Below are 27,262 nucleotides of genomic sequence, written 5' to 3'. Positions count from 1 at the left end.
ATTGATTTCTTTCAAAAAATTTGTCCGATTTGCATTTTAAGTGTTGTAGTATCAACGGTGAGGTAAAGCAAGATTTAGGAAACACCGATTGCCCTATTTGGAAACAGTTTCAAGTTTTTATTTTTGTGGATGCAAATTTACGATACTAAAGCTGCCTTTTGTCATTTCAGATACCTTGAATCTTACAGAAAGTATCAAGATCTTCTCACAGGCAAAGCTGACACCGAGACTGCCAATTTTTTGCAGCAGCCACATGCTCTCTCTTCTTTTTCAAAGGTATGACTATTCAATGCTTTTTTGAGTAAAACGTTTCCCATCTGAATGTCCACGCTGCAGTTATTCTTTAAAAGATGCAACTCCAACAGATGAGCCACCAACAAGATAGATTTCACTATTGTACTGCATACTTTGAATTAATCATCTGATCTAAAACTCTGTTTGCCTTAATACTTATGCCAAGTTGCTAATTGTGAAATATTACGGATAGATTAGATTTAAATTCATGGATGATATATTTTTAAAAATAGTCAGTTCCCTGAAATACCAAGTACGACAGCCATTTTTCATTTTTTCCCTGGTTACTTATCCGTGTTTTTTTTTCAATTCTCAGAAAATCAACCTATTCAAGAGTATTGCAGATGAAATTGCATCATTGCATGCAACGGTCCCACTCAATCTGCTCTGCCTTAATTGCGTCCAAGTCAATGAAGAGCTCGAAAAGAGGGCAAGGAACCTTGAAAACAGGCTCATTTCATACATTGTTGATTTGAATCGTGACCAAAATCGAGGGTACGGAGAGATTTATTTTTAGACGTACCAGACAAGTTACATGTTAAATGCTACTGAATGTATTTGCTCATTTGCTCTGTTAAGTTCGAAATCAGACTAATTCCCTGGTAACTTTAAAATGATTACTATGATTCAACTCGCTAAGAATTTGCTTAATTTCTGCAGGATTTGTAAACGTTTTGACGAAATATCAGACAGATGCCAAGAAATGCCTGACCAGACTTCTGATTTAGTTAAGCTGGAAGAATATGTGAAAAATGCCAGTGGTGTGACTGTCGTTCAGTTGCAAAAGGAGGTCGATGAAGCAGCAGAAAGACTCATCTTCTTGCTTGACTATGCTACACTGCCATGTAAGTCCTCGTTGGTCTCTTTACCAAGACTTAATGACTCAATCCAAGCCATTCGATAGCTCTAAATAAAGCAATGAGATCTTGCAGTTTCATAACACTAGTACCTCGTGAAACTTGCATCGCAATAACGTGAATATTGTTTTTGCAGATGAAGACATTAAGTTGAACAGCACTGTGTTTCATTGGTCCGATCATATTCAAAAGATTTTTGAACTGAGCCGTAACCGTATCGATCACCGCAAGGATTTGGCAATGACAGAGCTCAGAAAAAAGTATTGAAACCCTTTCTACTAGCTTTTTTATCGTCTAATTGAATTATCATCAAATCTCTATTGCATAAGATGCTTCTAATCTGATTTCATTTTATCTACTTTGAAACTTTTCTCGTGTGCAGAACAGAGCAACGAGCAATAAGCAATCTTCTTGTTTGCAAAAGGCGCCTCCATATTTTCTTAATCACAAAAGCTTACTTCTGGCAGCTAAATATTTTTTTTTCTTTTAGATAAAATGAGCAATTTTTAAAATGTCTTTGCATCTTTTTGTCCTTTTAACAAGTTTGTTTACGTAGCAAACCTGAGTTTTTTAAGCATGTCAAATGATGCGTGAAACATTTCCATTAAATTTCTTATGTAGACTGAAAAATTTTGATGAAAAACTCAATATTTATAACAAAGAAGTTGAAACATTCAGAAAGAAAGAGGTATGTTTATCAATGTTCCTTTTTGAATAAATCATTTTAGACAAAAATATTTTCCGGCAACTGAACTTTAAAATATTGCTGCTGCGACAACCTATTGAGATCGCGATATTTAAAACTTTGATTAAAATATTATCTTTCACGGAATGGCTGAATCAAATGGATACTATTGAAAAGTTTTTTTAAGCTATCCCAATAGCTGAACTCTTTAAAGACAACTTGCATAATGTAAAAAAGAATTAATGACAATTTATAGAAAAACATTTTATGATTATGTTTTCTACTAAATAGTTCCTTATCGTTATTTTCATTAATGTGACAAGCACTGATCTTTGAGAATTGAGCCAATATGTTTCATCTTTGCTCTGGTGTTCTTTTAAATATTAATATGAGGAATATAATTCCAATCTCTGACAAAGCTTATAAGAAAGCATCCTCAAATACTCACAACACTCACAAAAATCCCAGAGTTTCGTTAACTTGTTTTCTTCTTATTTAGATAATGAACACAGAGGAAATGCATAAAAATGTCGAAAAGCTAGATGAGCTGGATACCCTGCTTGTCATGGCGAGAGAAGAGCTCCAGGTACTCCCTTTGTTGTCAAAAAATTGAATTTATAAAGGTGATTTAACTTTGCCCAAAGAATGATTTAGATGAAAATGACATTATGACAGACTGTCAGATTTTGCTTTGAAAACAGCAAAGCTTTGAAAATTTTTCATTTGAATAACATTTTTCTATTGTAGTCTCTGAATGAAGAGGAAGAACTGCTGGAGTGGGAACCATCGCAGTTCCCTATACTTCAAGGAATCATCGCCTATAAGGAGCCATTTGACAAGCTATGGAAAACTGCAGCCAATTTCTTCACAAAATATGAATTGTGGATGAATGGTTTGTAATTTTCTTTCCTAATCTCCTTACTCGTATTTCAACGGTTTAAATCACTGCTACTGTTGTTTAACCTTTCATTTTGATAGCATTGCTTTTCAACGGTTTTTCAGCAACATCAGCTAAAGTTTACGTCTCTAAAATGAGTCTGATTTCTGCATTAATAAATGGTTCTTCAATTTATTGCGTACCGAATAACTGATCATTTTCCGGCCATATTTAGGCCCATTTCGTGACATGGATGCGGAGCAACTAGAAGAAGAAGTTAGCTCAATGTGGCGAACAATGTTTAAGTTGACCAAGACATTTGCAGATGTGCAAGGTCCGAGGCGGGTTGCTGACAGCACAAAAACTAAGATTGACAAATTCAAGGTTTACATGCCGCTCCTTTCCTGCATATGCAACCCTGGTCTCAGGGATCGGCATTGGGAGCAGGTATGAAATAATCTCTTTGCTTGGTCACAGCTACACATTAAGCATCTTTACGGTATTGATCTTGATTGTCATGACCTTCATCGGTCCTTGCCTATGTTAGGCTTTTTCTTACACTAATTATCCTTTCTAGATGAGTGATGTTGTAGAGTATGACATAAAACCAGAAGCAACAACATCCCTTAGCCAAATGTTGGAATTCGGATTACAGAAACATCTTGACAAGTATGTTCTCCAAAGTGATTTCTTCAGTTTGTTTAGTCAAAGTTTTCTCGATTTCGTTGATTTTTTATCATTTAGGTATCTCGATATTTAAAAGCATCTTTCTTTTTCCTTCAGGTTAGAGGAAATCAGCGGGGCCGCTACAAAGGAGTATTCCTTAGAAAAAGCAATGGAAAAAATGAAGTCAGAATGGAACGGGATGCATTTTGAACTTGTACCATATCGTGATACGGTAAGAGCCATTTCAACGGCAGATACCTCCCCCTGAACAAGCATTATTGCAGATTGATGCATGAATGCTCGGTTAACTGCCAACAACGATACCAATGAAATTTTTTTTGAGCATCTACTGAATGATTTCAAGCTTAGCTTCCAATATATCAAAAACATTTCAGAAACCTTTCCTTAAACTTCTCTTGAAACTTCCCTTGAAACTTCTCTTGAAACTTCTCTTGAAACTTCTCTTGAAACTTCCCCTGAAATTTCCCCTGAAACTTCCCCTGAAATTTCCCCTGAAACTTCCCCTGAAACTTCCCCTGAAACTTCCCTTGAAACTTCCCCTGAAACCCCCGACCTCCCCATAAATATGACTCTTCTTCCTGTCTCTGATATCAATATCATAACTGCCCCATATACTTTGTTTTTCAAGTCAATAGCGTGATTGTTGTTGTTGACCTATGAATTGAGATCTCTAGTTGCAAATTCATTTTCCAGGGCGTCAGCATTCTCTCTGCCATTGACGAAGTTCAGCTACTACTGGACGACCATATTGTCAAGGCACAGACAATGAGTGGATCTCCATTCATCAAGCCATTTGAGAAAGAAATTAAAGAATGGTGCGAAAGACTTATTCTTATTCAGGACATTTTGGACAATTGGCTCAAGGTATGCTCCATATCCAGTGCTACTCATTTATCAAAAAATCTTGATCTATGTCATTTTTTTTATATTCATTTAATGGCTAGATGAACATGAAAAATATCTCTAACAACATAGGTAAATGGCTATTAGATTGTTCAAGCTTGCAAGTATTTATTTATGGACAATCTTGCAAGAGTGGAGTTATTCATATTTATCTAACAAGAGGTTCATGTATATTGCATAAAGTTTTTGTCGAAGATTTGTGTTTTGGATGAGAAAGGGTTTATTTTGTTTTTTTCCACCGATCATTATATACAGTTGGTCAGTTATAGTCTCGAAAATAAAATTCTAAAGGTTATAAAAAGTGGGTATATGTGTATAGCTTTTGTTTTCTCGGATCCTTTATTCAAAAGGCGATGACAGCACGGAACTGCATGTCTTTAATCCTTTTTTAATAGTGTCAAGCAACTTGGTTGTACCTTGAGCCTATCTTCAGCTCTGAAGATATTATGGCACAGATGCCAGAAGAGGGTAGAAAATTTGGCATTGTGGACAGTTACTGGCGGGACATTATGAATGAATCTGTGAGTTGATTTTTCTTTCAGTCTCCTATACACCCAACCAGCAGAGTATTAACTGAACAAAACTATTGTCGAGCTTCAATATATTAACTCTATTGCATATAAATTTCCTTAATCATATGACGAATTCGCCTATTTGATTCCGTCTGTTTTGCAAAGGTAAAAGATGACCACGTACTAACGTGTACCAGTCAACCAAACATGCTCAGTCGCCTTGTCGAGGCCAACCAGCTGCTGGAAGAAATCCAAAAAGGTCTTAATGCATATTTGGAGAAGAAGCAATTGTTTTTTCCACGGTAGGTAGAAGAGTTTTTTGGATTTTCTCCACAGTGGTCGAGGCTTATTATCAATTTCCCTTCGGCCATCTGGAAAATGCATTTAGAGTTTTAGACAGCTCATTAGTTTCTCTCCTCCCCTCTCTTGCATCCTCCTCTCTCTTGCAAACTAATGAATAAATTGCTAGCATAAAAAGTGATGCTAGCATAGAAAGTTACTCATCTAGCATTACATAAAGGGGGTTGGAGAGGGGTTTAGCAGCAGTAGGGGCAGCTTAAAAAAGTAGCTGTAAACAACAATTGCGGAAAGGAATGCATGAATAAAATGAGAAAAGCTTTCTCAAAACATTGATAAGCAAAAATTTTGCATAGATTCATTGCTGGGGTATAAAATTTCCGTTATGTTTTTTATAATGTCAGGAATTGGTTCATAACTTCTCCTCATTTCCTCATTAAGCTTGTCTCTGTTCTGGTTGCTGAATCTGAATTCCGCTAAATGATAAGTTATTTCTTATGTTATATTATCGCATCTTAATTCCTTTAATAATGTTTTATCTTCCCTTTTTACAGGTTTTTCTTTCTGTCTAATGATGAGCTGCTTGAAATTCTCTCTGAAACCAAAGACCCGATGCGTGTTCAGCCTCACTTGAAGAAATGTTTTGAAGGCATTGCAAAGCTCGAATTCACAGACCAGCAGGAAATAGTTGGCATGATAAGCAGCGAGAACGAGGCTGTTCCATTCTCAAACAAAATTATTCCCGCCAAAGCAAAGGTGAATTAATGTAATTTTATATCTCATAATCTTAAAAAAATTCCTGTTGGTCTTTTTTCAGTTTTGGGGATGACTTCCAGCATATTTATTTATAACTTTGCATTTTCGCAGGGAATGGTAGAGAAATGGCTGATCCAGGTTGAAGAAGTCATGATAAGAAGTCTAATGAAGGTGACAGAAGAAGCGATTCAGTCTTATACACAGGTGCCTAGAGAGAAATGGGTGCAAGAGTGGCCCGGACAGGCAAGTTTTTAGCTGCTCATTTATCGATTTTTCACAATACAGCTAGTACTTTTGAAAGGCTAGATTGAATGTAACCAGATCGTTTAACCCCAGATGACTGCATAAATAACATTGCATCTTCCCATTTTTGCCATTGTTTTAAGACTATCGGTAATGTGTGAGTCAGACTCTGGTCCTAGCGAAAGGTTTAGGGACGGATTCGCTATCTAAAGTCATTAGACATCTATTTTATTCTTGTTTTTTGTCCATATGTTTAGTTTTCTATCTGTTGTGTTTCCATATCATGCAAGAAACACCTAATTGCAGTTATGTGAGTGACACTCCAATGGCCCCAATTGATGCCATCCACACTTCCTGATAAAGCACGATAAGGTGATATCGTTATATCTTTGATGGGAGTTTTCATTGATTTCTAGATTGTTATTGCTGTCAGCAGCATCTTTTGGACATCGCAAGTCACCGAAGCGATCCAGACTGAAAATGGATTGAAGGTACTTCTTTGTTTCTGATGTCCAAATGTCAATCGAATAGATTTCAAATTTGATTCATAATAAGCTTCTGTCTTTGTTTCCATAATTTTAATGCTGTCTACAAGGGCAGGCTTGAATTAGCAACTTCAGCGATTCGGCAATCATCAATGATTATTATCATTAGCAAGATTTTTCTTGCTTTTTAACGATCAGTTTTATCATTCCATTTAGAAATATCACCAGCTGTGCAATTCGCAAATTGACTCCACGGTGGCATTGGTAAGAGGCAGGCTCGACAAAGGTGTTCGAGTCACACTGGGTGCACTCATAGTTATCGACGTTCACGGTGATTGTCCTCTTTACTATTCTTTCATATTTTTTTACCTTTTTGAATGATAATGTTTAAACCTTCTTTTGACAGCCTTGTTTCTATTTGAATCGTTACGTTCATTTTTTCTATGTACCTATTTCTTAAAGTGTGGTTTTACGCTCAGCCCATCTTTCTCGGAATCGATCGATCAATCTTCGTCATCTTTTGCACGATAGGTAGATCATGGTTAACCCCTTTCTCCCTTTCATTCCTCTATCCCTGTGTCCCTGTACCCTTCCACCGCTTCATTCCGCTATACCTCTACCCCTAAAATCCTCCGACCCACCACCCCTCTACCCCTTATTTTTCAATCTATACAATCTATTCAGAGACTAAGATATCAAGTGAGATTTTTGTTATCAAAGAACATAGCATCTCTTCAATAGCTGAAAGAGAAATGTGCTTTTTCAGCTCGAGATGTTGTTGCTAAGATGGCGTCAGACGAAGTGAGCAGCATAAACGACTTCCAGTGGATCGCGCAGCTGCGGTATTATTTTGAAGAGAAACGAATCGTCGTGCGGATGATAACAACAAGCATCGACTATGGTTACGAGTATCTTGGCAATTCTGGCAGACTCGTCATCACCCCCCTGACTGACAGATGTTACCGGTAAAAAACAGTTATTCCATATTCTATCTTTATATCTTTGAACTGTATGCCCCTTTACGTTTTTAACCTCTTCCTATCCATGACGTACCTATAGATGAAAATGCACGCGAACCACCTTTAAAACTTTTTGCTACATTCATTGGCTTATTAAAACAGCTCTGCCTCCTGAGATTGCAGGGATCATTTTTTTTATGATAAAAATTGCTAACTTTGGATTACAAATTTATCCCAAAAATATGACAGCAAAAGTTCATTCTTATCGCAATTCATATTTCTAGCTGTGTTATTTCACAACTCTTGCTTTCAAAACTAAATCACCTTAATTTATCTGTTGTCGATTTGTAGAACATTGATGGGTGCTTTGAGATTGAACCTTGGTGGCGCACCAGAGGGTCCCGCCGGTACAGGCAAGACTGAAACATCCAAAGACTTGGCAAAGGCTGTGGCCAAGCAGGTATTTGGTTTCTCCGATGCTCTTTTCATGTTGTGACGTATAACGTGCTCACTAGGAGCGCTGATTTTACAAATAATTCTAACGCTTCTAATCAAGAACAAGCTACCTGCATGCCATTTATGTCCTTTAATTTTATTTACTGCATTTAAGTTTATGAAAAAAGAACTGAATTTCTCGACTTCTTACAAGAAGTTGTCACCAGTGCAATGGTTTATCTTATTCACTGTTAGTCTACCAGATGGACTAAGGAATAAAGCGTATAAAAAGAATGATGATGTTGATATTTTTAGTGTGTTGTATTCAACTGCTCTGATGGTCTTGATTACAAAGCAATGGGAAAGTTCTTTAAAGGTTTGGCTCAGGCTGGCTCTTGGGCCTGTTTCGATGAGTTCAACAGAATTGAACTTGAGGTGAGTACATTGCTCATTTCATAATAAATAATAATTGTCCATTTGTTAAGAACGTTATGAAATATACCTTACTTTGCGTTGCTTAAGCTTTTGTGCGTTGACAGTTATGTTATGAAAGAAGAAGAGAAGAACTGCTACTACAAAGCCTTTTTATGAGTTCATTTTGGCAGATACATATGATGGGATGCTGTCTTTTTATTGTGCTTTAACATCCTTCATATTAAAAGCTAGAATTTCCACGTCGACCGAAATTTGTTATGGCTCATCTTGCCTGCATAGTAATTCATAGTCATTTTACATTGTGACATCTCCAAGATTTGGTTGCTTCTTCGCAATTTTTGCATCTATTTTCAATTTAAAGTTGACAATTCCAAATTCAAAAAAAAACATGTGTAATATGCAGGTGCTGTCTGTCGTTGCACAACAAATTCATACGATCCAGAAAGCTATTGCCGCAAGACAAAAAAGGTTTATATTTGAAGGCACAGAGCTTGTCCTTAACCCGACTTGCACCATGTTTATAACAATGAACCCTGGATACGCTGGGAGACAAGAATTACCTGATAACCTCAAAGTAAGTCGCTTTTCAAATCCAATTCAACGAACATTGCTGAAAAATGTTAATTTTCACCAAGGTGTTAACTATGTTAATTTTGTTGTAGGTGTTAATTTTATCCTGAAATAGACGGACAATAATAATCGAATTAAAGGATTTCCCCCTTTTTTAGTACTTAAAATATGAAGTGGGCTGATTACTTTTAATGTAGCCTTTTAATTTAGTCTTTAATTTGTTGTTTTTAAGGTATTGTTTCGAACAGTGGCAATGATGGTACCTGATTATGCCCTGATTGCAGAAATATCCTTGTATTCCATGGGCTTCGTAGACGCAAGAAGGTATGGCCTACGTATTTCATTTCTGTTTTAAACTGATTAACTTTGTTGTTTGCTTTACTATTCCATGGTGAATGCCCCCGACCACTATATATTCGATAAATATTTCTAATAAAAGCTGTGACTAAATTATCAATATAGAAAAACATGATATCTTCTAAAAATTGATCTGATGAAAAGAATATAAGACCTACGAGATGGTTTTTATTCATTGCCAAGTCTTTGGTTTAATATTGTACATATGAAAATTTATTCAATTTACCTGCACATGAGAAGCCTCCTTTCCCTTTGATCTGCACTCACATCTCTATGATGCTTTTGACTACGCTCAACATTTGACGTTACCCTGAGTAGCATTGCTGTGGAAGAAAACTTTATGGACCTATTGAATTTTACACTTGATTTAGTGATGTTATTTTACTTTAACATCAAACTTGTGACTTCAGTAACGATCCAAATGACTAATTTTTTTCAGTCTTTCCACAAAGATTGTTGAGACCTATCGCCTCTGTTCCGAACAGCTTTCCTCTCAGTCCCATTATGATTACGGAATGCGAGCTGTCAAATCAGTGTTGACTGCTGCTGGAAACCTAAAACTACGACTGCCAGACCAAGATGAGAGCGAGCTTGTACTCCGCGCTATCTTAGAAGTCAACCTTGCCAAATTCCTTTCGCAGGTAGAAGCTTCGAAGCATTTTTCTTATAATCTTTAAACTTGTACTGTCTCATTCTCAAAGTCTTGATAGAAGAACCTGACCAATGTTCAAAGTCTTGATAGAAGAACCTAATATCTGCAATATCCTAATGTCATATGGTAGTCACCTTTGGTAGGCACCTAATTTCAAATGGTAGTCACCTTACCCATCCATCACAACACCCTTAGAATCTTGCATTATATTGTTTTGTAAAACAAACTCACCTTTAAAATTAGCTTCACAACGATTTTTAAAGAAACTATTTTTCAGGATGTACCACTGTTTGAAGGGATCATCTCAGACCTGTTCCCTGGAACAAACTGGCCTAATCCAGATTATGGTGCTCTCATGGTTGCCTTGATCGATAATTGCAAAAAGAACGGGCTACAAGCAACAGAATGGTTCTTGAAGAAAATTATTCAAGTAAGCATGGTTTGAGTTCATTCATTAATTTTTAACAGATAAACGAATACATTTTCTCGTGACTTCTTCAATAACTTAAAATCATTTTCTGTTTCTCACATTTTATTAATGTGAGTTGTGGCTCTTTAGGTTTATGAAATGATGCTTGTTCGTCATGGATTCATGATTGTCGGCGGCCATCTTGGCGGTAAGACCATGGCCTACAAGGTTCTTGCTGGGGCTTTAGAAGACCTTGAAGCTGCGGGTGTACCAGACCAGTACAAGGTTAGCCAATTATATCTTTGTAATGGGTCATAAAGAATGCCTCTGATTACAGTTGATGTCATTTATAGGGTTTCGTGGCTCTCATAATAATATATGATCATTTGAATCTATTATACAAAGCAATCTTCTAACATTTTCATGGCTGAAATCTCAATTCATTTTTTTAAATATCTTTTATTAGAAATATTATTGGTTTATAAGCTATAATTTCAGACCAGTGGTACAATCTTAACAATGGTACAATCTTTGGCAGGATTTATAGAACACTTTGCATAGCTTTTTTGAAAAATTCACCCTATCCTCCCACATTAAAATCTTGCTCCTTTTGACCGTTTCTTTGCTGGGGGTAGAAATTTTGTTACTGAAAGCTGTACAAAGGTATTGATGAAATAAATCAACATTTGACGTTGAAGGAGGGCACAAGCTCGCTAGCAACAATGATATATTCGTAAAGTAGTTTAAGGCATCTTTTTTGTCTGTTTGCATGCTGTCAGGGGAAGCCGTTTCAACTATTTTGGTGAGGATTATAAAATTATAGGCAACAGGCAGTATAAAGCATATTATTATATTACGAAATACAATTCCTAGACTTCTACTGAATACAATTGATTTCTTTAGGTAAAGTACAAGATTATTAATCCGAAATCATGTACAATGGGTGAGCTGTACGGCTGCTTTGACCCTGTATCTCATGAATGGTCTGATGGTGTATTGGCAAACACATTTCGAGAACAGGCTGTATCCACAACGGACGATCGCAAATGGATTCTGTTTGACGGTCCAGTCGATGCGGTCTGGATTGAGAACATGAATACTGTTCTCGATGATAACAAAAAGGTAAAATCTATGTAGCAATTCAACCTTTTTTCGTTACGGGCAGATAGTCTCAGTATTGACTTCAGTATGCATTCAAAATGTCATTAGGTCCGTGTGTTACCATTGTCATTCTACGTTTGTATCTGTTCCTCTGTTACATCTGTAGCTTTTATGCCAGTTGTCTTCATCCATCTTTCTTGATATTCCAGTTTCTTACGTAACTACTTGTCTCTGTTCTTTGATCTACAAATTCTCTTTATTCTAGCTCTGCCTGATGAGCGGTGAGATTATTCAAATGAACAACAAGCAAAGCTTGATCTTTGAGACTGATGACCTTGATCAAGCATCGCCTGCAACAGTCAGCAGATGCGGTATGATTTATTTGGAACCGCACCAGGTACGCTTGCCTTTTTTAATCTCAAAATGAACCTCTTTGCTTATGTTTCTTATACCAATTTCCCATATTGCTTTAATCAATTCTCACTCATATTTTGAATGTTTTTGTTACTTTACTAACTTTTAGATAGATTGCCTTTGTATATCAAAACATGGCAACATATCTTCATATATTATATACTCAATGCTCTTTTAATGATTTGAAGTTTTGTTCGAAGTTTTGCTGCAGCCGACACCTGTGAAATTTTTGCAATATTCAAACCAAATTTCTTGTTTTCACACATCATGGGCGGCGCCAGAGTGGCTTTTTGCAGAAGCTTTTTTAAAAAAATAGAAAGAACAGAAGAAAAGAAAATTTGCTTGCTTTTCTAGGAATAATAGGTCTACGGGGACTTATAAAGTAATGAATTCCACTTTTAAAACTGGAATTAATCATACGTACTAACAGTATGCCTTAAAAATGGCAAAATGTTTTAAAATTAATGCAAGAAAATCACTGCAAAAAAGTTTCTGAAATGTATTTAAGGCTTATCTAAAGGGTGTGGTCGCAAAAATTGTCTGCTCCCTTCGCTCGTAGGGAAGCCTTTTCCTTCAGAAATACCTAGGGCCTCCGACAACTTATCGCCGGCTCTTTCAATGTACCGTTAGCATAACGATTACCCTGTAAAATCATAGGCATATAATATCGTGAAGCATTTTAGTGCGTTTTTCAAATAATTGTTGTTTAGTCTAATAAAGCTATCAACTCGAGTCCCCCCCCCCCCCCACCTTTGAATTTCTTGACACCGCCCCTGTATAAGAGATTTCAACGAATGCATAAAAGTAGTCAGAAGCTTGATAATGCTAAAAGTCTCTTGCAGAGTATACCAAAGTATCTTGGTGCATGGTAGATAGACAGTTTTTGTACATCTTCACAGGCAGACCTGACTTTTGTACACATCATTTTTATGAACTCGTATATTTCTTACCCATTATTATTAATTTCTAACTTTCTCGCATAATAAGCTTGGCTGGCAACCATTAATGGAGTCCTACATGGAAACACTACCAGAGACGTTAACAAAAGAACAGCGTGAACTTGTCCGTGAATTGTTTAATTGGCTTATTCAGCCATGCTTAGGTAATTTGTTTATGACTGTACTCTCTTCATTTCATAGATATTATATTCTAATGATCAATATGATTGACAGTTCGTTTCCAAGGGTTTGTCTCAGTTACTCGTCGCATCTTTCAACAGCATTTCTGTAATCAGTAATTTTCATAACTGTCTTTTTTCATTTCTTTTTAAACAGACTTTATACGTCACGAGTGCAAGTTCTTCATTCAAACATCGCAAATGCATCTAGCTAAGTCATTCTTGACACTTTACACATGTTTATTGGAAGAGATCAAAGCTCAAGCAACAGCTGAGGGCTCAAGCAGACTCTCTACTGGCCAGGTAGATCTTCTTGGTTAAATACTTACAAGGGCTTGACAAAGTTTTGATGAATATTTTGATAGTTATAGTCAACACATCTGAATAAGTTGAGAGTGTCAATATGAGCCAATTTCAATCCAATTTGCTCCTCACACCATCCATCTTAGGCTACCTCTTCTTAAAGTTTCATGTGCATTTAACTGCTGCTAACAAACCTTTTCGAGCAAACTTGTTTCCATATATAGTCTTTACTGAAGCTCTGTTTTCACCGTAATTTGGGGTTTTGAAACCTTTAAACGTATATGTAAATATTTTTTGCTGAAATTTCACCCTCATTCAGTACATTGACAAATTTATACAAAGAAGGTCTTTCTGCATTATGCTTTTTGCTAATCTTGAATAAATGTTTTTTTGGCATATTCTTTATCTGGTCCTTTGTTCCAGGTTACTTCTTGGCTACAAGGCCTATTTGTGTTTGCGATTGTTTGGTCCGTTGCCGGTACATTGGACGGTGATAGCAGGAGAAAGTTTGACGAGTTCTACCGTCATTTGCTGTCGGGATCTGATAAAGAGCATCCCAAGCCAAAGATCATCAAACTCTCAAAGGTATTGCCGCTTTATGTTATGCACAATTGTGATTATGTGGTCGGCTGATTACCATGCAAATTGATTAAGTGATTGGTTAGTGTTTGTGATCGATGCCACGTAAGGTCATTGTTAAAGAATTTTATCAGGCTTTATATTCTGATTTGACATCTTGCAATCGCAGTTTTTTTGAAATGATATTTTTTTTTATTTTTCAGCAAAACATCTTCCCAGAAGCTGGCTCTGTTTACGATTACGTGTTTGTGAAAGCAGCCAATGGGTCCTGGGCTCGATGGATCGATACCATTGATAAAAGTTTGCTGCACATCGATAAAAATGCCAAAGTAAATAAAATTTGTTTTTTTTTATGTCAAGTTTTTTAATATTTTGGCTTTTCTAAAGAGCTCTCTGATTTCTAGGTAGAATAAATCAGCAAATGGGTTTGCTTAGTAGAGTTCAAATGGCGTGCGATGGCTTCCTTCCCACTTTCTTCCAGTTCCCTTATCTTTGAGCTGTGGAAATTTGCTAAAGCTTTTACAGGAAGTCTGATATTGCTTAAAGTCATTATATAAATTAGAATAGACGTCATTGTCAACGACTAAATGTCTATTTATTCTTATTTTGTTAATGCTATTTGTTTATTTGTGTGTCTTTTAATGTGGTGCTTCTAGAAAATATGTGAAAATCTTGAAAATTTCGGTTTACGGGCTTTCGGTTGTTTATTGCTAGATCTAGTTAAGCGAGAGCCTTACGTTGGTTCTAACTTGTAATTTTGGTCCTGACTTGCCAGAACTTAGAATTTCGACCTAGAATAATTGTTTTCTATACTCAAAGCGTGTACAGTGTTACCATCCTGCCTGCTTATAAGGATTTTTGGCTCGTATCAACGGTCTTTATCTGCAACAGTCAAAGGCTAAGTAGCAATACTGTTCTCTTGGCTTGACTAGCTTTTCTAAAGAGCTCTCTGGTTTCAAGGTAGAATTAATCAAGAATTTGACTAAAAAGCAATTCTGTCTTTTGGGTGTTACTTTTCTAGATGTCTCTGTTACTCTCGATAACTGTCATTGTTTGCAGGTGAGCGAGCTGATAATTCACACAGATGACACTGCGAGACAGATTTATTTCTTAGAGACTTTTGTGTCTCACGAAACCCCTTTGATGTTTGTTGGCAGTACAGGAACTGGCAAATCTGCGATAACCAACAACTATCTGGTTCGGCTGCCGAGAGAAAAGTGTGTATACCCGTTGCTTCTTTATCATCTTTAACCTTTGCATGTTATGACTAAACCTTCAGAGTGGAACCATTTTCACACAATGATCAACCTACGTTTCCTCTTTTCGTATGATTCCACATTCTTCTTCTATTTCATTTTGGTTATTGCAGCACAATTTAAAGCCCTATACGAGGCAGATGAGCAGGAAATATGAAACATTTTTACATTTTAGGTACATTCCAATTAATATAAACTTTTCTGCGAGAACCAGTGCTGGCCAAACCCAGGACATCATTATGTCAAAACTAGACAGGTATTTCCTGCATACTTCTACCTAATACAGAATATTGTACAGTTTAGGCCAATTTGTCGGCCTCTTATATCTTATCCTCATAAAGCTTCTTTGTACCTTTTCTTTGCTGACATCATAGATCGGGCTTGATCTTATAGCAACATTTCATTGTCAAAGCTTAGAGACAATAATTAAAACTCTGTGTACTTCTGGGGATGGTAGCAATGAATAATCATAAGATAGTTTTTGAGAAAATTTAATCTTACCTACAGGGAGCCTCAACAATTTCATTTACTAGAACATAGATTGGACAATATTTCATAATAGACTTTTCTTCATTGCTAATGTCAGTTCTCTCATTCTAATGTCAGAGCCGTTTGCTACAGAACTATTTCAAACTTTTTTTTAAACTTAAAACAAAATCGACTTTGCATTCTCAAATGAGAAAACTTCATTTTTAATTAAAAGGAGAAGAAAGGGAGTTTATGGTCCCCCTCATGGAAAGAAGTGCGTTGCATTTGTCGACGATCTTAACATGCCAGCCAAGGAAAAATATGGGGCCCAACCACCCATTGAATTGTTGCGACAGGTAAGTAATAAATCAACTGAAAAGATTGCTAATTGTTCAAGCTTGTTCTCTTTTTTATGCCAATGCAAATACTTTATTTTACTAACGAAATAGATTGTCTTATGAAAACGCTCTTTACTCTTTATTAAATACCTTTTTTCTTTTAACCGTAAAATTTATTTCTGCTGAAAATAACTGTTTGTTTCCTCAAATATAGATCTTTTAAGAAAATCGAATTAGTTTTTTTTGGTGGCATTTCTTTAATATGAAAATCCCTGCATTGTTTAAAACTCAGTTGTCGTAGTAACCGACAGTAACTTTAAGTAACCCCAGTAGTAACGATTGCTTACCTCCGAATTCTCAAAAGTCACTTAACCTTGCAGTGGATTGATCACCACCACTGGTACGATAGAAAGGACACATCTACCCTCCAGTTACAAGATGTTGTAAGTTCATCTTTGCTTTCTCAGTTTTACTTTAATCTTACTCGCTCTGTATTTTGGCCACAAGCTCTTTCAATGTAGCAACAATGAAGTATTGCTTGTGTTCAAGTTCTTGCTAAAATGTAAATTCTTCTCGCATCTCAAGGCCAAAGGCTCAACGCATATGTTCTAGGAAATATTCCAATGCAATGTTACTGTAGGAAAAGCCTTGAATAGAATTAAAACTCTCTGATGTTTCTAGCTGCTTGTTACTGCAATGGGCCCCCCTGGTGGTGGACGAAATGACATTACAGCCAGGTTTTCCCGACACATGAACATCATTTCAATAAACGAATTTGATGACAACAACCTGACCAAAATATTTGCATCGATAACCGACTGGCATTTCAACAATGGTTTTGATTCGTCTTTTTCAAGACTTGGCAAGGTAGGGACGCAGTCAGCCTTTAAACTGTTTTTTTTTGTTTCTTTTTGTATCTTATAAGATTTTATCTATCCTTGTTTGCTGTGTAAAAAGGATAAGCATTTCTAGCGTTCTGTCTTTTCCCAAAATAAAAAAAATTTCAAAATGTTGATCTCCTTTATTTTTAATTTGCATTCCCTGGTTTGGAAAACAGACCTCAAACTTCTCAAACAGACTTTTTGACAAATTAAATTTTCTCTTTACAGATTGTGGTCATGGCAACAATGCACATATACAAAGAAGCTGTCAAGCACTTTCTCCCAACTCCATCAAAATCACATTATGTGTTCAACTTGCGTGATTTCGCTCGTGTGGTTCGTGGCGTATTGTTAGTGCCGCCTTCGTGCATGCAAGATGGAGACAAGTTGATTCGCCTTTGGATCCACGAAGTATATCGAGTGTTTTATGATCGACTGATTGATGATGAGGACAGGTAAGGAGTTGCTTGATATCTCTTCATTCCTTAAATCTATATCAATACCAGCCTGTTTCATATATATTCAATACCAGCTAGTCATTCTAAGGACTTTCAGTCTGTGTCATAAATCTGGTAGAGACTTGGATCTGCCAAATTCACCTCTAGAGCATAGATTCCTTCCACAGTACTGTAGTATGAAATTCGATGACGTGCGGGCTCATTCACTTTTTCGTAATGTATCTACATGGTTCTGAACCTGATTCTCTGTTCGCCAACTCCTAGGCATAAACAATTTTCGCAATATTTTGCGATCTAGCTTTTTATTAGCATTTGTTAACTAGAACACTGGGCTGTTTTTGTGAAGTTCCAGCAATTTTCGCAATCGTATTTCCAATATCGCCCTCATTTTCTATAATCTCTCTTCAGGAATTTTTTCTTCGATGCGGTTAAAGACACAGTGAAAAAGGATTTTAACAAAGACATTGGCTCATTGCTTAAGCATCTTGTCCCAAGTGGCAAACTGATTGATGACCATATACGGTAAGCATTTGTGAGACAGAAAGTTCATTTTCTTGCTCCTCTGCAGTGGTAACTGACGCTTTCTATTTAATGTGCTAAATTGAAACTAGTAATTGGTTATGAATAAATGTATTTAGCAATTTTTGTTTTATTTCCGTTGTAGATCGCTCTTCTTTGGTGACTATATGTCGGGAGATTCTGCAGAAAGCGTTTATGATGAGATAACTGATTTCAAGGCACTGACTGCCCAGATCGAGTCGTGAGTAAACTGTCAAAAATAACTATTATTTAGATGGCCTGGAATAGTTGACGCCCTTTTCATACTCAAATCTGGAATAGGAAACGCTTTATGATAAGTGAAAGGCTAATGAGTTTTCAGTTCACGTACAGATTGAAGTAAGTCAACTTAGTGATATTTGTTTTACATGAGATGTTTCTAGGTAGGCTAGCTGTTCGATCAGGCAAGGTGTTCTATGCATTCACCTCTTTTTGAATCTACCAACATAACGATGTGACATTGTCGAGAGAAAACAATTTGATCTTTTACAGTTGCTCTATAACGATACCAGAAGCTAAGCAAAATTTTCCTAACCGTTAGCGATTTGCGTCTGTGCACACGTTTTTGCTATCTGCTCATCATGCTCTTGCGACAGCCTCGGAATGTGGCTTTAAGTGTTCAAAGAAAGATGCTTACACTATTTAATGCAGTGACAAAGCTTTTGTATTCGATTGTGCAATGTGAAACAAACATGAGAGTATAATGGTAATACCTTGATGTAGCAGTAAAGCACTAAGCTACTTTTAACACAGTAAACCCAATGAACATTTTATACTTTTCTGCTCAGGTATTTGGATGACTACAACCAAATGTCAAAAGCACCAATGTCACTTGTCATGTTCAAGTTTGCTATCGAGCACGTTTCAAGAGTGAGCAGGGTTCTCAAGCAGGATAATGGACACCTGCTGCTTGTTGGTATGGACACCCAGCTTTTGATATCGCTGTTTAAAACAACATCAGTTCACCAGATTACGAGCCTTATCCCTTTTTCTCATACTACCTTGCATTTGTACCTAACTTTTGAAACCAAGTTTTATTTTGAATACAAGTATTTTTGTAAGGCTGAATAAAATTGCTAACCTTCCTTTACAAGTGATTCCAGTTTAGGATTCAAATTCCTCTCTCTTAATGCCTTTTCTGCTAGGTATTGGAGGAAGTGGAAGGCAAAGTGCCACAAAACTAGCAACATTCATGGCCAACTACGACCTATTTCAAATTGAGATATCAAAGAATTACACAAAGAACGAATGGAGAGACGACCTGAAAAAGGTATGTAGTCTCTAGAATTCAAAAAGTGTGAATAAAGAAAGGTGACAATAGCAGTCTGCTCGGTTCTTGCGGCGAAAAATCGATGAAAATGTTGCAGTTAAGTAAACCGCAATGCGACGAGAATGAACAACAATAGATACACGGAAATAAAAAAAGGCTAATGTTTCACCCCTGCATACGGAGCTTCATCAGAGCAAAAGTCAAATTAGCCTTTACTTATTTACGTTTATTTATTGTTGTTCATTCTCGTCGCAGTGCGATGTTTCTTTTTTGCTACGAATTCAAAAAGGCCTACGTAGGTTGGATTTACGAGCATAGCTATGGGCACCACAATTCTATCACGTAAGCTAATACAATAGCAATAATTTATCGAAAAACTTTCATATTTTTGCAAAAGTGTAACATTTTGTTCAACTTTTCAATTTAGTTCAATCTTAATAACCGAAGAAAAACAATATTTTCTTTGGATATTTTCTCAACCCTTTGTTATGACATTTATATCGTCATCAAAATGATGAAAGCTTCCACCATTCATTCGCTGTACAATTCATCATCAAAGTTTTTGTCTTACAGGTCCTTATCAAATCTGGTGTTGATGGCAAAAGAACGGTTTTCTTATTTAGTGATAATCAAATCAAAGAGGAATCCTTTGTAGAGGATATCAACATGATTCTGAATACTGGAGATGTACCCAACATATTTGCTGCTGACGAAAAAGCTGATGTAATCGAGAAAATGCAAGGAGTGGCACGTTTAGAGGTACGGTGTGATGCAATATGAAAGCATTGCTTTTATGTTATCAAACAATCGAAATGTCAACGAGCACATCGCTAAATTTTTCAAAATAAAAGTATTCTGACTTCAAGATGTCTTTAAAAAAGCAAACATTTGAGTTAATTAAAGCTTTTCGCTTGACACTCTTCAGAGTATAAAACGTCAGAACATAGATCGAAAACTCTACGCTAGGAAATATATATACCTTGTTGTGGATCTAAATAGGGCAATCAGAAACACGAGCACATGACTGTAGAGGTTGACCAATCAGTGCCGCTTGCCTATTGAAAATGTTACCAATGGAGTCCTAAGGTGAAAACGAACTCCTTTTGTCTACACAGTAGCGGTTTTTTCGTGCTTATGTAGATAGATTCCAAAATTGCTAGATGGAGCGACAATATTCTGACTTCCAAAAACATAAATGTAGTCTTTTGTTAATGTAAATGTTGACATTCTTAGACACGCAATGCTAGTGACAACACTTCCGTGTAAATCGTTTCCTCTATATTTTCTTTGATCTGAATTTAGGGAAAGAAGATCGACGCTACTCCTTTGGCCATGTACAATTATTTCATCGATCGTGTCAAGGCAAATCTTCACATTGTTCTTGCCATGAGTCCTATTGGAGATGCATTCAGAAATCGTCTTCGTATGTTTCCTTCTTTAATCAACTGCTGCACCATCGATTGGTTCCAGGTATGAGCATCGATAAACCTTCAAGGTTTTTATTAATTTGTTTTGGTTCATTTTAGTCCCATACTGGTAAGATTGAGATAAGTCTTTGAAACTTTCTTGGCTGTTTTAGTTATTTGTCTGTGTATCTTTAAAAGATCCGTTGAAAGGAGTGAATTCTACAACATCTGAAGAGGCAACAAATTCGTGCTACACCTTAAGATCTTTAAGATACATTCTTAGAATGATAACAGAATTTGCTCGACTTATCAAAAAATATTAAAAGGACCTAATTGTTCTTATGCAAAAGCTAAAATCTCTTGTGCACACAAATTATTTTTTTTTTCATATCTGATAGTGAATCGCAACTATGTGAATATAATACGAAAATTAATTGCTGTGAAAGTAAATGCTGCTCATTTTTTCTTGTAGGCCTGGCCGGATGATGCCCTAGAAATGGTCGCCAATAAGTTTCTCCAGGATCTTGAAATGGAAGATAGTGTACGAAAGTCAGCTGTGCGCATGTGCAAATCGTTTCACGAGACTGTCAGGAAGCAATCGGAAAGGTTACAGCTTTTTTTCATTGTGGTGCAGTATGTTTTGCAAATAAATCCGAAGTTTATTGAAATCAAATATTTTCGCTATACAAACCTGAGGAAAATTTGTTTCTTTTTGTAGGTATTTTGAGATTCTTCGACGTCATAATTACGTCACACCAACGTCATACTTGGAACTCATTCAGACGTACAAAGTTCTTCTTCGCAACAAGCAAAGCGAAGTCATGCTTTTGAAGCGACGTTACGAGACTGGTCTCGAAAAGCTGGATTTCGCCGCCTCGCAAGTAACTGTAATGCAACAAGAACTAAGAGATTTGCAGCCGGAGCTTGTTAAAACATCTGCAGAAACAGAGAAGCTATTGGCTAAAATCGCGCAGGATACTGTTGAAGTGGAAGCTAAAAAAGAAGTAAAATATATTACTTGAATTAACATTCGCTAAAATGTTGTAATTCGTCCTACCTCTTAGCCTTTTTAGTTGGTTTTTGCTTTGATCAAAATTTTTCTTGTGAACCTCAGGTTGTTTCAGCTGACGAAGCGGTTGCGAATGAAGCTGCAAATGTTGCCAAGGAGATCAAAGATGAATGTGAAAGCGACCTCGCAGAAGCTTTGCCTGCACTTGAGGCTGCCATGTCAGCTCTGAATACATTGAAACCGAGTGACATCAGTATGGTAAAGACAATGAAGGTGAGTAATATTGCATCATCTTTTCCAGATTTTACGCTCTTAGAGACAGCAAGAAATCTTAACGCTATTGTCAAGAATCAACTCCTGCACGTCTATGCGTGGAGAGCCAGGTATCTTGCCTTGTTCCGCCCTTCGATTTCTTCGCAAGTATATTTGAGTTTAAAAAAACAAACCTTAAAGTGACGGAAGAAGTACACCTTTTTAACCACTATTGTTTGGGATTATAGACAGAGCCTACCTGCTGAAAAAGGGAAATCAAGCCATCATTCTAATGCTAAAATATTCTTTATCGGGAGTAAAAAATAGATGTTAGCCTAAAGTATGTTGAAAGTGAAATCGCATTTACGCCTCTAAGCTTACGAAAATATGCCAAATAATCGGCACTGTTATTTTTATTTTTATTGTACTAAACTAGATCTGAGAAACAAATATTTTCAGCTTCTTTCCTTTTTTAATTAGCACTAGGAGCTCAGTGTTCTAGTGTCGCTTTTTGTTCGAAAACACACTTTGAACAAAAAGGCCTTGTTAAGTGAAACATGTATTTAGTCCAGTGTGATGATCCTAAACTTTGTTTCACTTTAGAATCCACCGGCGGTTGTAAAGCTTGTAATGGAGGCTGTGTGTATAATGAAAAGTGTAAAGCCAGAAAGAAAACCTGACCCTTCAGGATCTGGCAAAATGGTCGAAGACTTCTGGGGACCATCGCAGAAAATTCTTGGTGATCTCAAGTTCTTGGATTCGTTGAAGAGTTATGACAAGGACAATATTCCTGCGAGTGTAATGAAAACAATCAGAGCAAAGTGAGTATAACACTATTCCTAAGTGCTTGGTCTTCAAGGATATGCAACTTATACGATACACAGTCATGTTAACTTGACTAGAGGTTGAAAGATCACGAGTTTCAAAAATCATTCTATTTTTTATCTCTTTGAGGTACATGACAAATAAAGACTTTGTGCCAGAAGTTGTCAGGCAGGCATCCACAGCTTGTGAAGGTCTTTGCAAATGGGTTCGTGCCATGGAGTGTTATGAAAGAGTTGCTAAGGTATTTTTTCATTCATTTGCTCAAAAAATGAAACACCTTACGATATTTTGCAGTAGAAGGTTGCATGTCATTTTCTTTCTAAATGGCTTTTCGTTCGCATTTCAGGTTGTGGCGCCCAAAAAGGAAAAACTGGCAGGTGCTGAAGCGGAGTTGAAGCGGCAAATGGACAAACTGAATGCGAAAAGAGCTGAACTCAAAGAGGTGCCACTTTGTTTCATTCTGACATATCACAATAAATCTACATTATCATATTTTAATGAGCTATTATCCCTTTAAAGTAACTTCGCTTGTAATTTGGGTATCAACAAAGTTTCTAATTCTACATTTATTTCTTATGATGATTCTTATATTGTTTTGCTATTAACCCTTCTGGTTTTAGGTTACAGATAAATTGCAAGCGTTAAACGATGAACTAGACAAGATGACGAAAAAGAAAGCCGAATTAGAAGCAAACATTGATTTGTGTTCCAAGAAATTGGACAGAGCTGAAAAGTTGATTGGCGGTTTGGGAGGAGAAAAAACACGCTGGACAGAGACTGCCAAGTCACTTGGAGAAAGGTAACTTACATTGCAGTCAGTCTCCATACTTAGCATTTCACCGTTGTTTTCAGAAAGAAAGAGTGCTGCAATTTAATCGACTCCATGTTTTCTACAAATATAAACTTTGTCACATTTATTACTTCTTAATTTCAGTCACCGCTTCAAAATATTTCCAACATGGATAATCACTATGTCTGTCACTCGAGCTTTCTAACTTTACGATTTTTGCAGATTCATACAATTAACTGGAGATGTCCTTTTGTCCTCTGGTGTCGTTGCCTATCTCGGTGCATTTACCGTCGACTTTAGAAATGTAAGTTCAATTAATAAATGTTGTTTTGAGAGAACGCAAACCTGTTGTATATTGTCTATAGTAGTTTCCTTGATTTCGAGGTTTATTTCTTGTTACACATGGTAGTTTGATTTACATTGCAAGCTGGTTTATTGAGTCGAGTAAGTTTATCGGTTACCCTGTTTTATAGGAATGCGTGAAAGATTGGGTTATTCTATGTAAAAAGGAGAAGATACCTTGCTCTGAGGGATTTTCATTGAGTGCAACTCTTGGCGAGCCAGTCAAGATACGAGAATGGCAAATAGCTGGCCTACCGGTGGACTCCTTCTCTATTGATAATGGAATTATTGTTAACAATACAAGGAGATGGCCGTTGATGATCGATCCGCAAGGTTTCACTTTTATTATTAAAGCCTTCTATTCGCTGTTAAAACCCTCTCGATTTATTAAGTTTTTTTCTTTCAGGGAAAATTAGATTCAAACGTGTTTAATTAGTGATACATAGATTAGTAAGTACGTTACATTACGTTGCGTACGTTAGTAAGAAAGTCTCGTTCAATCCACAACTTTAGGGAAGCTTTTGATCCTCAGTCATCTTCGCTTATTTACTGTTGAAATTTTCTACATTCGAAAGTTTGTTGGTATATGCAATTGCTGATAGCTAAAACACTTTAAAGTCGCATGACCACTGATTTAGCATTTTATCGTGGTGCATTTGTTTTTCACTCGTAGTCTGGCATCTTTATTGGGTTTTATTGAATAAATATAGGAGTAGACACACTGTCAACGAAGTCTGTGCGACACGTAGTATAACATAAGTCAGAAACCCGTTTAAAAATTCTAAAAAAGAATGGGGTTAGCTTTGTGTCACATTATCGTAAAGAGGATGTCAATTTTGAATATAATTGTGAGGAAGCTTGATATGCTTTAAGCAGTTTGTCCTGTCTTGTACAAATTCTCAATGCAGCGCTATGTGCGACGATGTTATCAAAATTCTCACTTGTTTCTAGGTCAGGCCAATAAATGGGTGAAGAATCTTGAAAAAAAGAATCGCTTGAATGTCATCAAACTTTCGGATTCAAATTATGCAAGGACGCTTGAAAATGCCATTCAGGTACTACCAAAAGGGTTTTATTTATAAATGAATGAAAACTCTACTCAACTCTTTGTAATTAAGAAATAAAAGTCAATTTTTAGCAGCTTTAATGTGCTTTTAAAATAGCAAAACCTATAAAATGATTTTTCCTGCTATTTAATTTTACAGTTTGGAACTCCTGTTTTGTTGGAAAACGTTGGAGAAGAGTTGGATCCGATGCTTGAGCCATTGCTGCTGAAGCAGACATTCAAGCAGGCAGGAGTTGAGGTACCGCTATAATTTTTTTCCTAAAATACCCTAATATTTGACCCAAAATGTTCTCAGAATCTAAGCCTAACCGTTCCATTAAGACCCAAGCTTTAATTTCGGTACTGAACCCTACGTTACAAGCTTTGCTGGACATAGATGGGGTACAAAGTCTTTTATCTGGTGGTTTTATCTAATAATTAAGATATGTAGGTATGAAGTTGCTTTATGACTAGTGCAATCGTAATTTACGGGTTTTATTTTACATTAACTCCAGCTTCGATCACCGCAGTATTGTAAACGTTTGCCTTGAGACATCTCGTGGTGATTCTTATTCATTCAGCTTACAACTCGTCATCGGATTGACTGTTGTCAACTGCAGGTCAGTTTGAACATATCAGTTTCAGGTTTGATCTTGGCATATAGCATAGCTTTTTAAATACTATGCTCTTTCTTCAACAGTACATCAAGCTTGGAGAAAACGTTATCGAATATTCAAACGAATTCAGATTTTACATCACTACAAGATTAAGGAACCCACATTATCTGCCAGAAGTTTCTGTCAAGGTTAGTCTAATTCAACCATTTTCCCGAGTTGAGTTTAAAATTTAGCCGGTAAGTGAATTGATAACGTTAAATAGAGAACAGAAGAAAATATTGGAAGCTAGTCTGTTGATATTTAAAACATTTATTTAAATCAGGATGTAACCGCTAATAGTCATGGATTTTTTTTATCTGCCCTTCGTAATCTTTTTGACTTGAATTTCATGGCTCAGTGCCTGCTCTTGTTAAGCTCTTGTCTGTAATTTTAGGTGACAGTTTTGAATTTCATGATCACACCGCTCGGCCTTGAAGATCAGCTTCTTGGGATAGTTGCTGCGAAGGAGAAGCCAGAATTGGAAGAAAAGAAAAACAAACTTATTTTGGAAAGTGCCGCAAACAAAAAACAGGTTAGCTGGAATAATTTTGCTCTAGTTATTGTTAAACGTCTCAAGAAATATTTTAAATACGCCTTTTTGCATCTTATGTTGTTGTGTAGCTGCTTTTATCCTATCTAGCCCACGTTCAATTCCGTATTGTAAATTTCCAAAGAACTATTGTATTTAGCATATCTCTCTAATTTCTTGTGTTAAGCTATATCCTTCATTTTGTGGGACCCTAGCTAGATGAGCCTTTGTTTTCTCTAATGGTGTAAACACATTTTTGTCTCTTAGATTTTGCTTTTGTGTTTCACAAATATATTGATACAGGTGATGGAAATGATATTATTTTTAGAATTTTAGACAGGATATGTTGATTGGTGATGCAATTGTCTTTCAATTTCGTCTGTTTTAGCTCAAAGAAATTGAAGACAAAATCTTGGAAGTACTCTCAACATCTGAAGTAAATATTGTTTTTATTACACTTTGTTGCCAGTAGTTTTTTTTGACTGCTGACTTTAAAGTCTATTAACTGATTTTTAGATTGTTGAATAAGAATGGATTGTTGAATAATGGATGTTTAAGAACAATGAATATTTAAAATAAATACGAACAAAATTGGAAAGAAGCGACCAGTAATCGTAGCAAACTGTTTATCAAGAAGCAATTATCAATAAATGTTGCATTCAGTGTTTTTAATTTCCTTGCGTTCATGTATATTGAGTTCTTGAAGAGGTGTTTTAGAAACGGTAAGGATATCATGCCAAAAAATCTATCTTTTGATCTATTTTGTAAGATTTTAATCTTTATAAAATATTTTTAATTTCTAAATACGAAGATCAAAATGAGCCGAAAATGCAAATCAGTTACCAATTCTTGAAACTTATTGCAATTTTTCTAGGGGAATATTTTGGAAGATGAAACAGCTATAAAAATTTTATCGTCTTCGAAAGTGTTATCTGAGGAAATTACAGCTAAACAGGTGAATACAGCATACTTTTTATAATTTTCAATAAACTGTAGTTACCTTGATTTCATAACAAAATAGCTTTGAGGCAACCCTAATAATAAACTGTCGTTACCTTGATTTCATAACAAAATAGCTTTAAGGCAACCCTATATACCCAGGCGAGATCAGTCATCAATAATTTTGTTGTCGTTCTTGTTTATTCTTGGCGTGTTGTGGTGTTCCTTGCTTCTTTGTTCTATCTTCGCCGCATTGATTTTCTTGGATTCCGTCAAGTAGTTTTGCTACCCTGGTGTTTACATCATTCACTTA

The 27,262-nt window shown here is 36.3% G+C and overlaps 1 protein-coding gene across 1 annotated transcript in view; it reads left to right on the top strand.

Annotated features, from left to right (window-relative positions):
• The window catches only part of LOC135692135 (dynein axonemal heavy chain 3), a 45,966-nt gene that overhangs the window by 10,980 nt on the left and 7,724 nt on the right, over positions 1-27,262 (top strand). The window contains exons 14-71 of the mRNA XM_065210175.2: positions 171-276; positions 611-789; positions 955-1,139; positions 1,288-1,411; positions 1,773-1,839; positions 2,336-2,422; positions 2,584-2,728; positions 2,949-3,160; positions 3,291-3,382; positions 3,497-3,611; positions 4,094-4,264; positions 4,699-4,824; positions 4,981-5,117; positions 5,667-5,868; positions 5,980-6,111; positions 6,528-6,602; positions 6,813-6,927; positions 7,363-7,561; positions 7,907-8,015; positions 8,306-8,425; positions 8,829-8,999; positions 9,228-9,319; positions 9,792-9,993; positions 10,282-10,434; positions 10,564-10,698; positions 11,317-11,535; positions 11,780-11,911; positions 12,916-13,030; positions 13,203-13,348; positions 13,772-13,933; positions 14,131-14,256; positions 14,987-15,144; positions 15,359-15,439; positions 15,887-16,007; positions 16,370-16,432; positions 16,671-16,856; positions 17,099-17,325; positions 17,737-17,850; positions 17,993-18,088; positions 18,675-18,802; positions 19,032-19,156; positions 19,730-19,915; positions 20,459-20,626; positions 21,035-21,168; positions 21,281-21,566; positions 21,677-21,844; positions 22,427-22,644; positions 22,778-22,889; positions 22,995-23,090; positions 23,269-23,447; positions 23,661-23,742; positions 23,912-24,113; positions 24,732-24,835; positions 24,986-25,084; positions 25,526-25,630; positions 25,876-26,013; positions 26,399-26,446; positions 26,885-26,965. Of these exons, the coding sequence (XP_065066247.2) occupies positions 171-276; positions 611-789; positions 955-1,139; positions 1,288-1,411; positions 1,773-1,839; positions 2,336-2,422; positions 2,584-2,728; positions 2,949-3,160; positions 3,291-3,382; positions 3,497-3,611; positions 4,094-4,264; positions 4,699-4,824; positions 4,981-5,117; positions 5,667-5,868; positions 5,980-6,111; positions 6,528-6,602; positions 6,813-6,927; positions 7,363-7,561; positions 7,907-8,015; positions 8,306-8,425; positions 8,829-8,999; positions 9,228-9,319; positions 9,792-9,993; positions 10,282-10,434; positions 10,564-10,698; positions 11,317-11,535; positions 11,780-11,911; positions 12,916-13,030; positions 13,203-13,348; positions 13,772-13,933; positions 14,131-14,256; positions 14,987-15,144; positions 15,359-15,439; positions 15,887-16,007; positions 16,370-16,432; positions 16,671-16,856; positions 17,099-17,325; positions 17,737-17,850; positions 17,993-18,088; positions 18,675-18,802; positions 19,032-19,156; positions 19,730-19,915; positions 20,459-20,626; positions 21,035-21,168; positions 21,281-21,566; positions 21,677-21,844; positions 22,427-22,644; positions 22,778-22,889; positions 22,995-23,090; positions 23,269-23,447; positions 23,661-23,742; positions 23,912-24,113; positions 24,732-24,835; positions 24,986-25,084; positions 25,526-25,630; positions 25,876-26,013; positions 26,399-26,446; positions 26,885-26,965 (8,056 nt within the window). The remainder of the gene's footprint in view (positions 1-170; positions 277-610; positions 790-954; positions 1,140-1,287; positions 1,412-1,772; positions 1,840-2,335; positions 2,423-2,583; positions 2,729-2,948; positions 3,161-3,290; positions 3,383-3,496; positions 3,612-4,093; positions 4,265-4,698; positions 4,825-4,980; positions 5,118-5,666; positions 5,869-5,979; positions 6,112-6,527; positions 6,603-6,812; positions 6,928-7,362; positions 7,562-7,906; positions 8,016-8,305; positions 8,426-8,828; positions 9,000-9,227; positions 9,320-9,791; positions 9,994-10,281; positions 10,435-10,563; positions 10,699-11,316; positions 11,536-11,779; positions 11,912-12,915; positions 13,031-13,202; positions 13,349-13,771; positions 13,934-14,130; positions 14,257-14,986; positions 15,145-15,358; positions 15,440-15,886; positions 16,008-16,369; positions 16,433-16,670; positions 16,857-17,098; positions 17,326-17,736; positions 17,851-17,992; positions 18,089-18,674; positions 18,803-19,031; positions 19,157-19,729; positions 19,916-20,458; positions 20,627-21,034; positions 21,169-21,280; positions 21,567-21,676; positions 21,845-22,426; positions 22,645-22,777; positions 22,890-22,994; positions 23,091-23,268; positions 23,448-23,660; positions 23,743-23,911; positions 24,114-24,731; positions 24,836-24,985; positions 25,085-25,525; positions 25,631-25,875; positions 26,014-26,398; positions 26,447-26,884; positions 26,966-27,262) is intronic.

The sequence above is a fragment of the Rhopilema esculentum genome, chromosome 13, assembly GCF_057945365.1.
Source record: "Rhopilema esculentum isolate cy_ngs chromosome 13, ASM5794536v1, whole genome shotgun sequence".
NCBI lineage: Eukaryota > Metazoa > Cnidaria > Scyphozoa > Rhizostomeae > Rhizostomatidae > Rhopilema > Rhopilema esculentum.
This window is presented reverse-complemented; position numbering and strand designations above follow the sequence as displayed.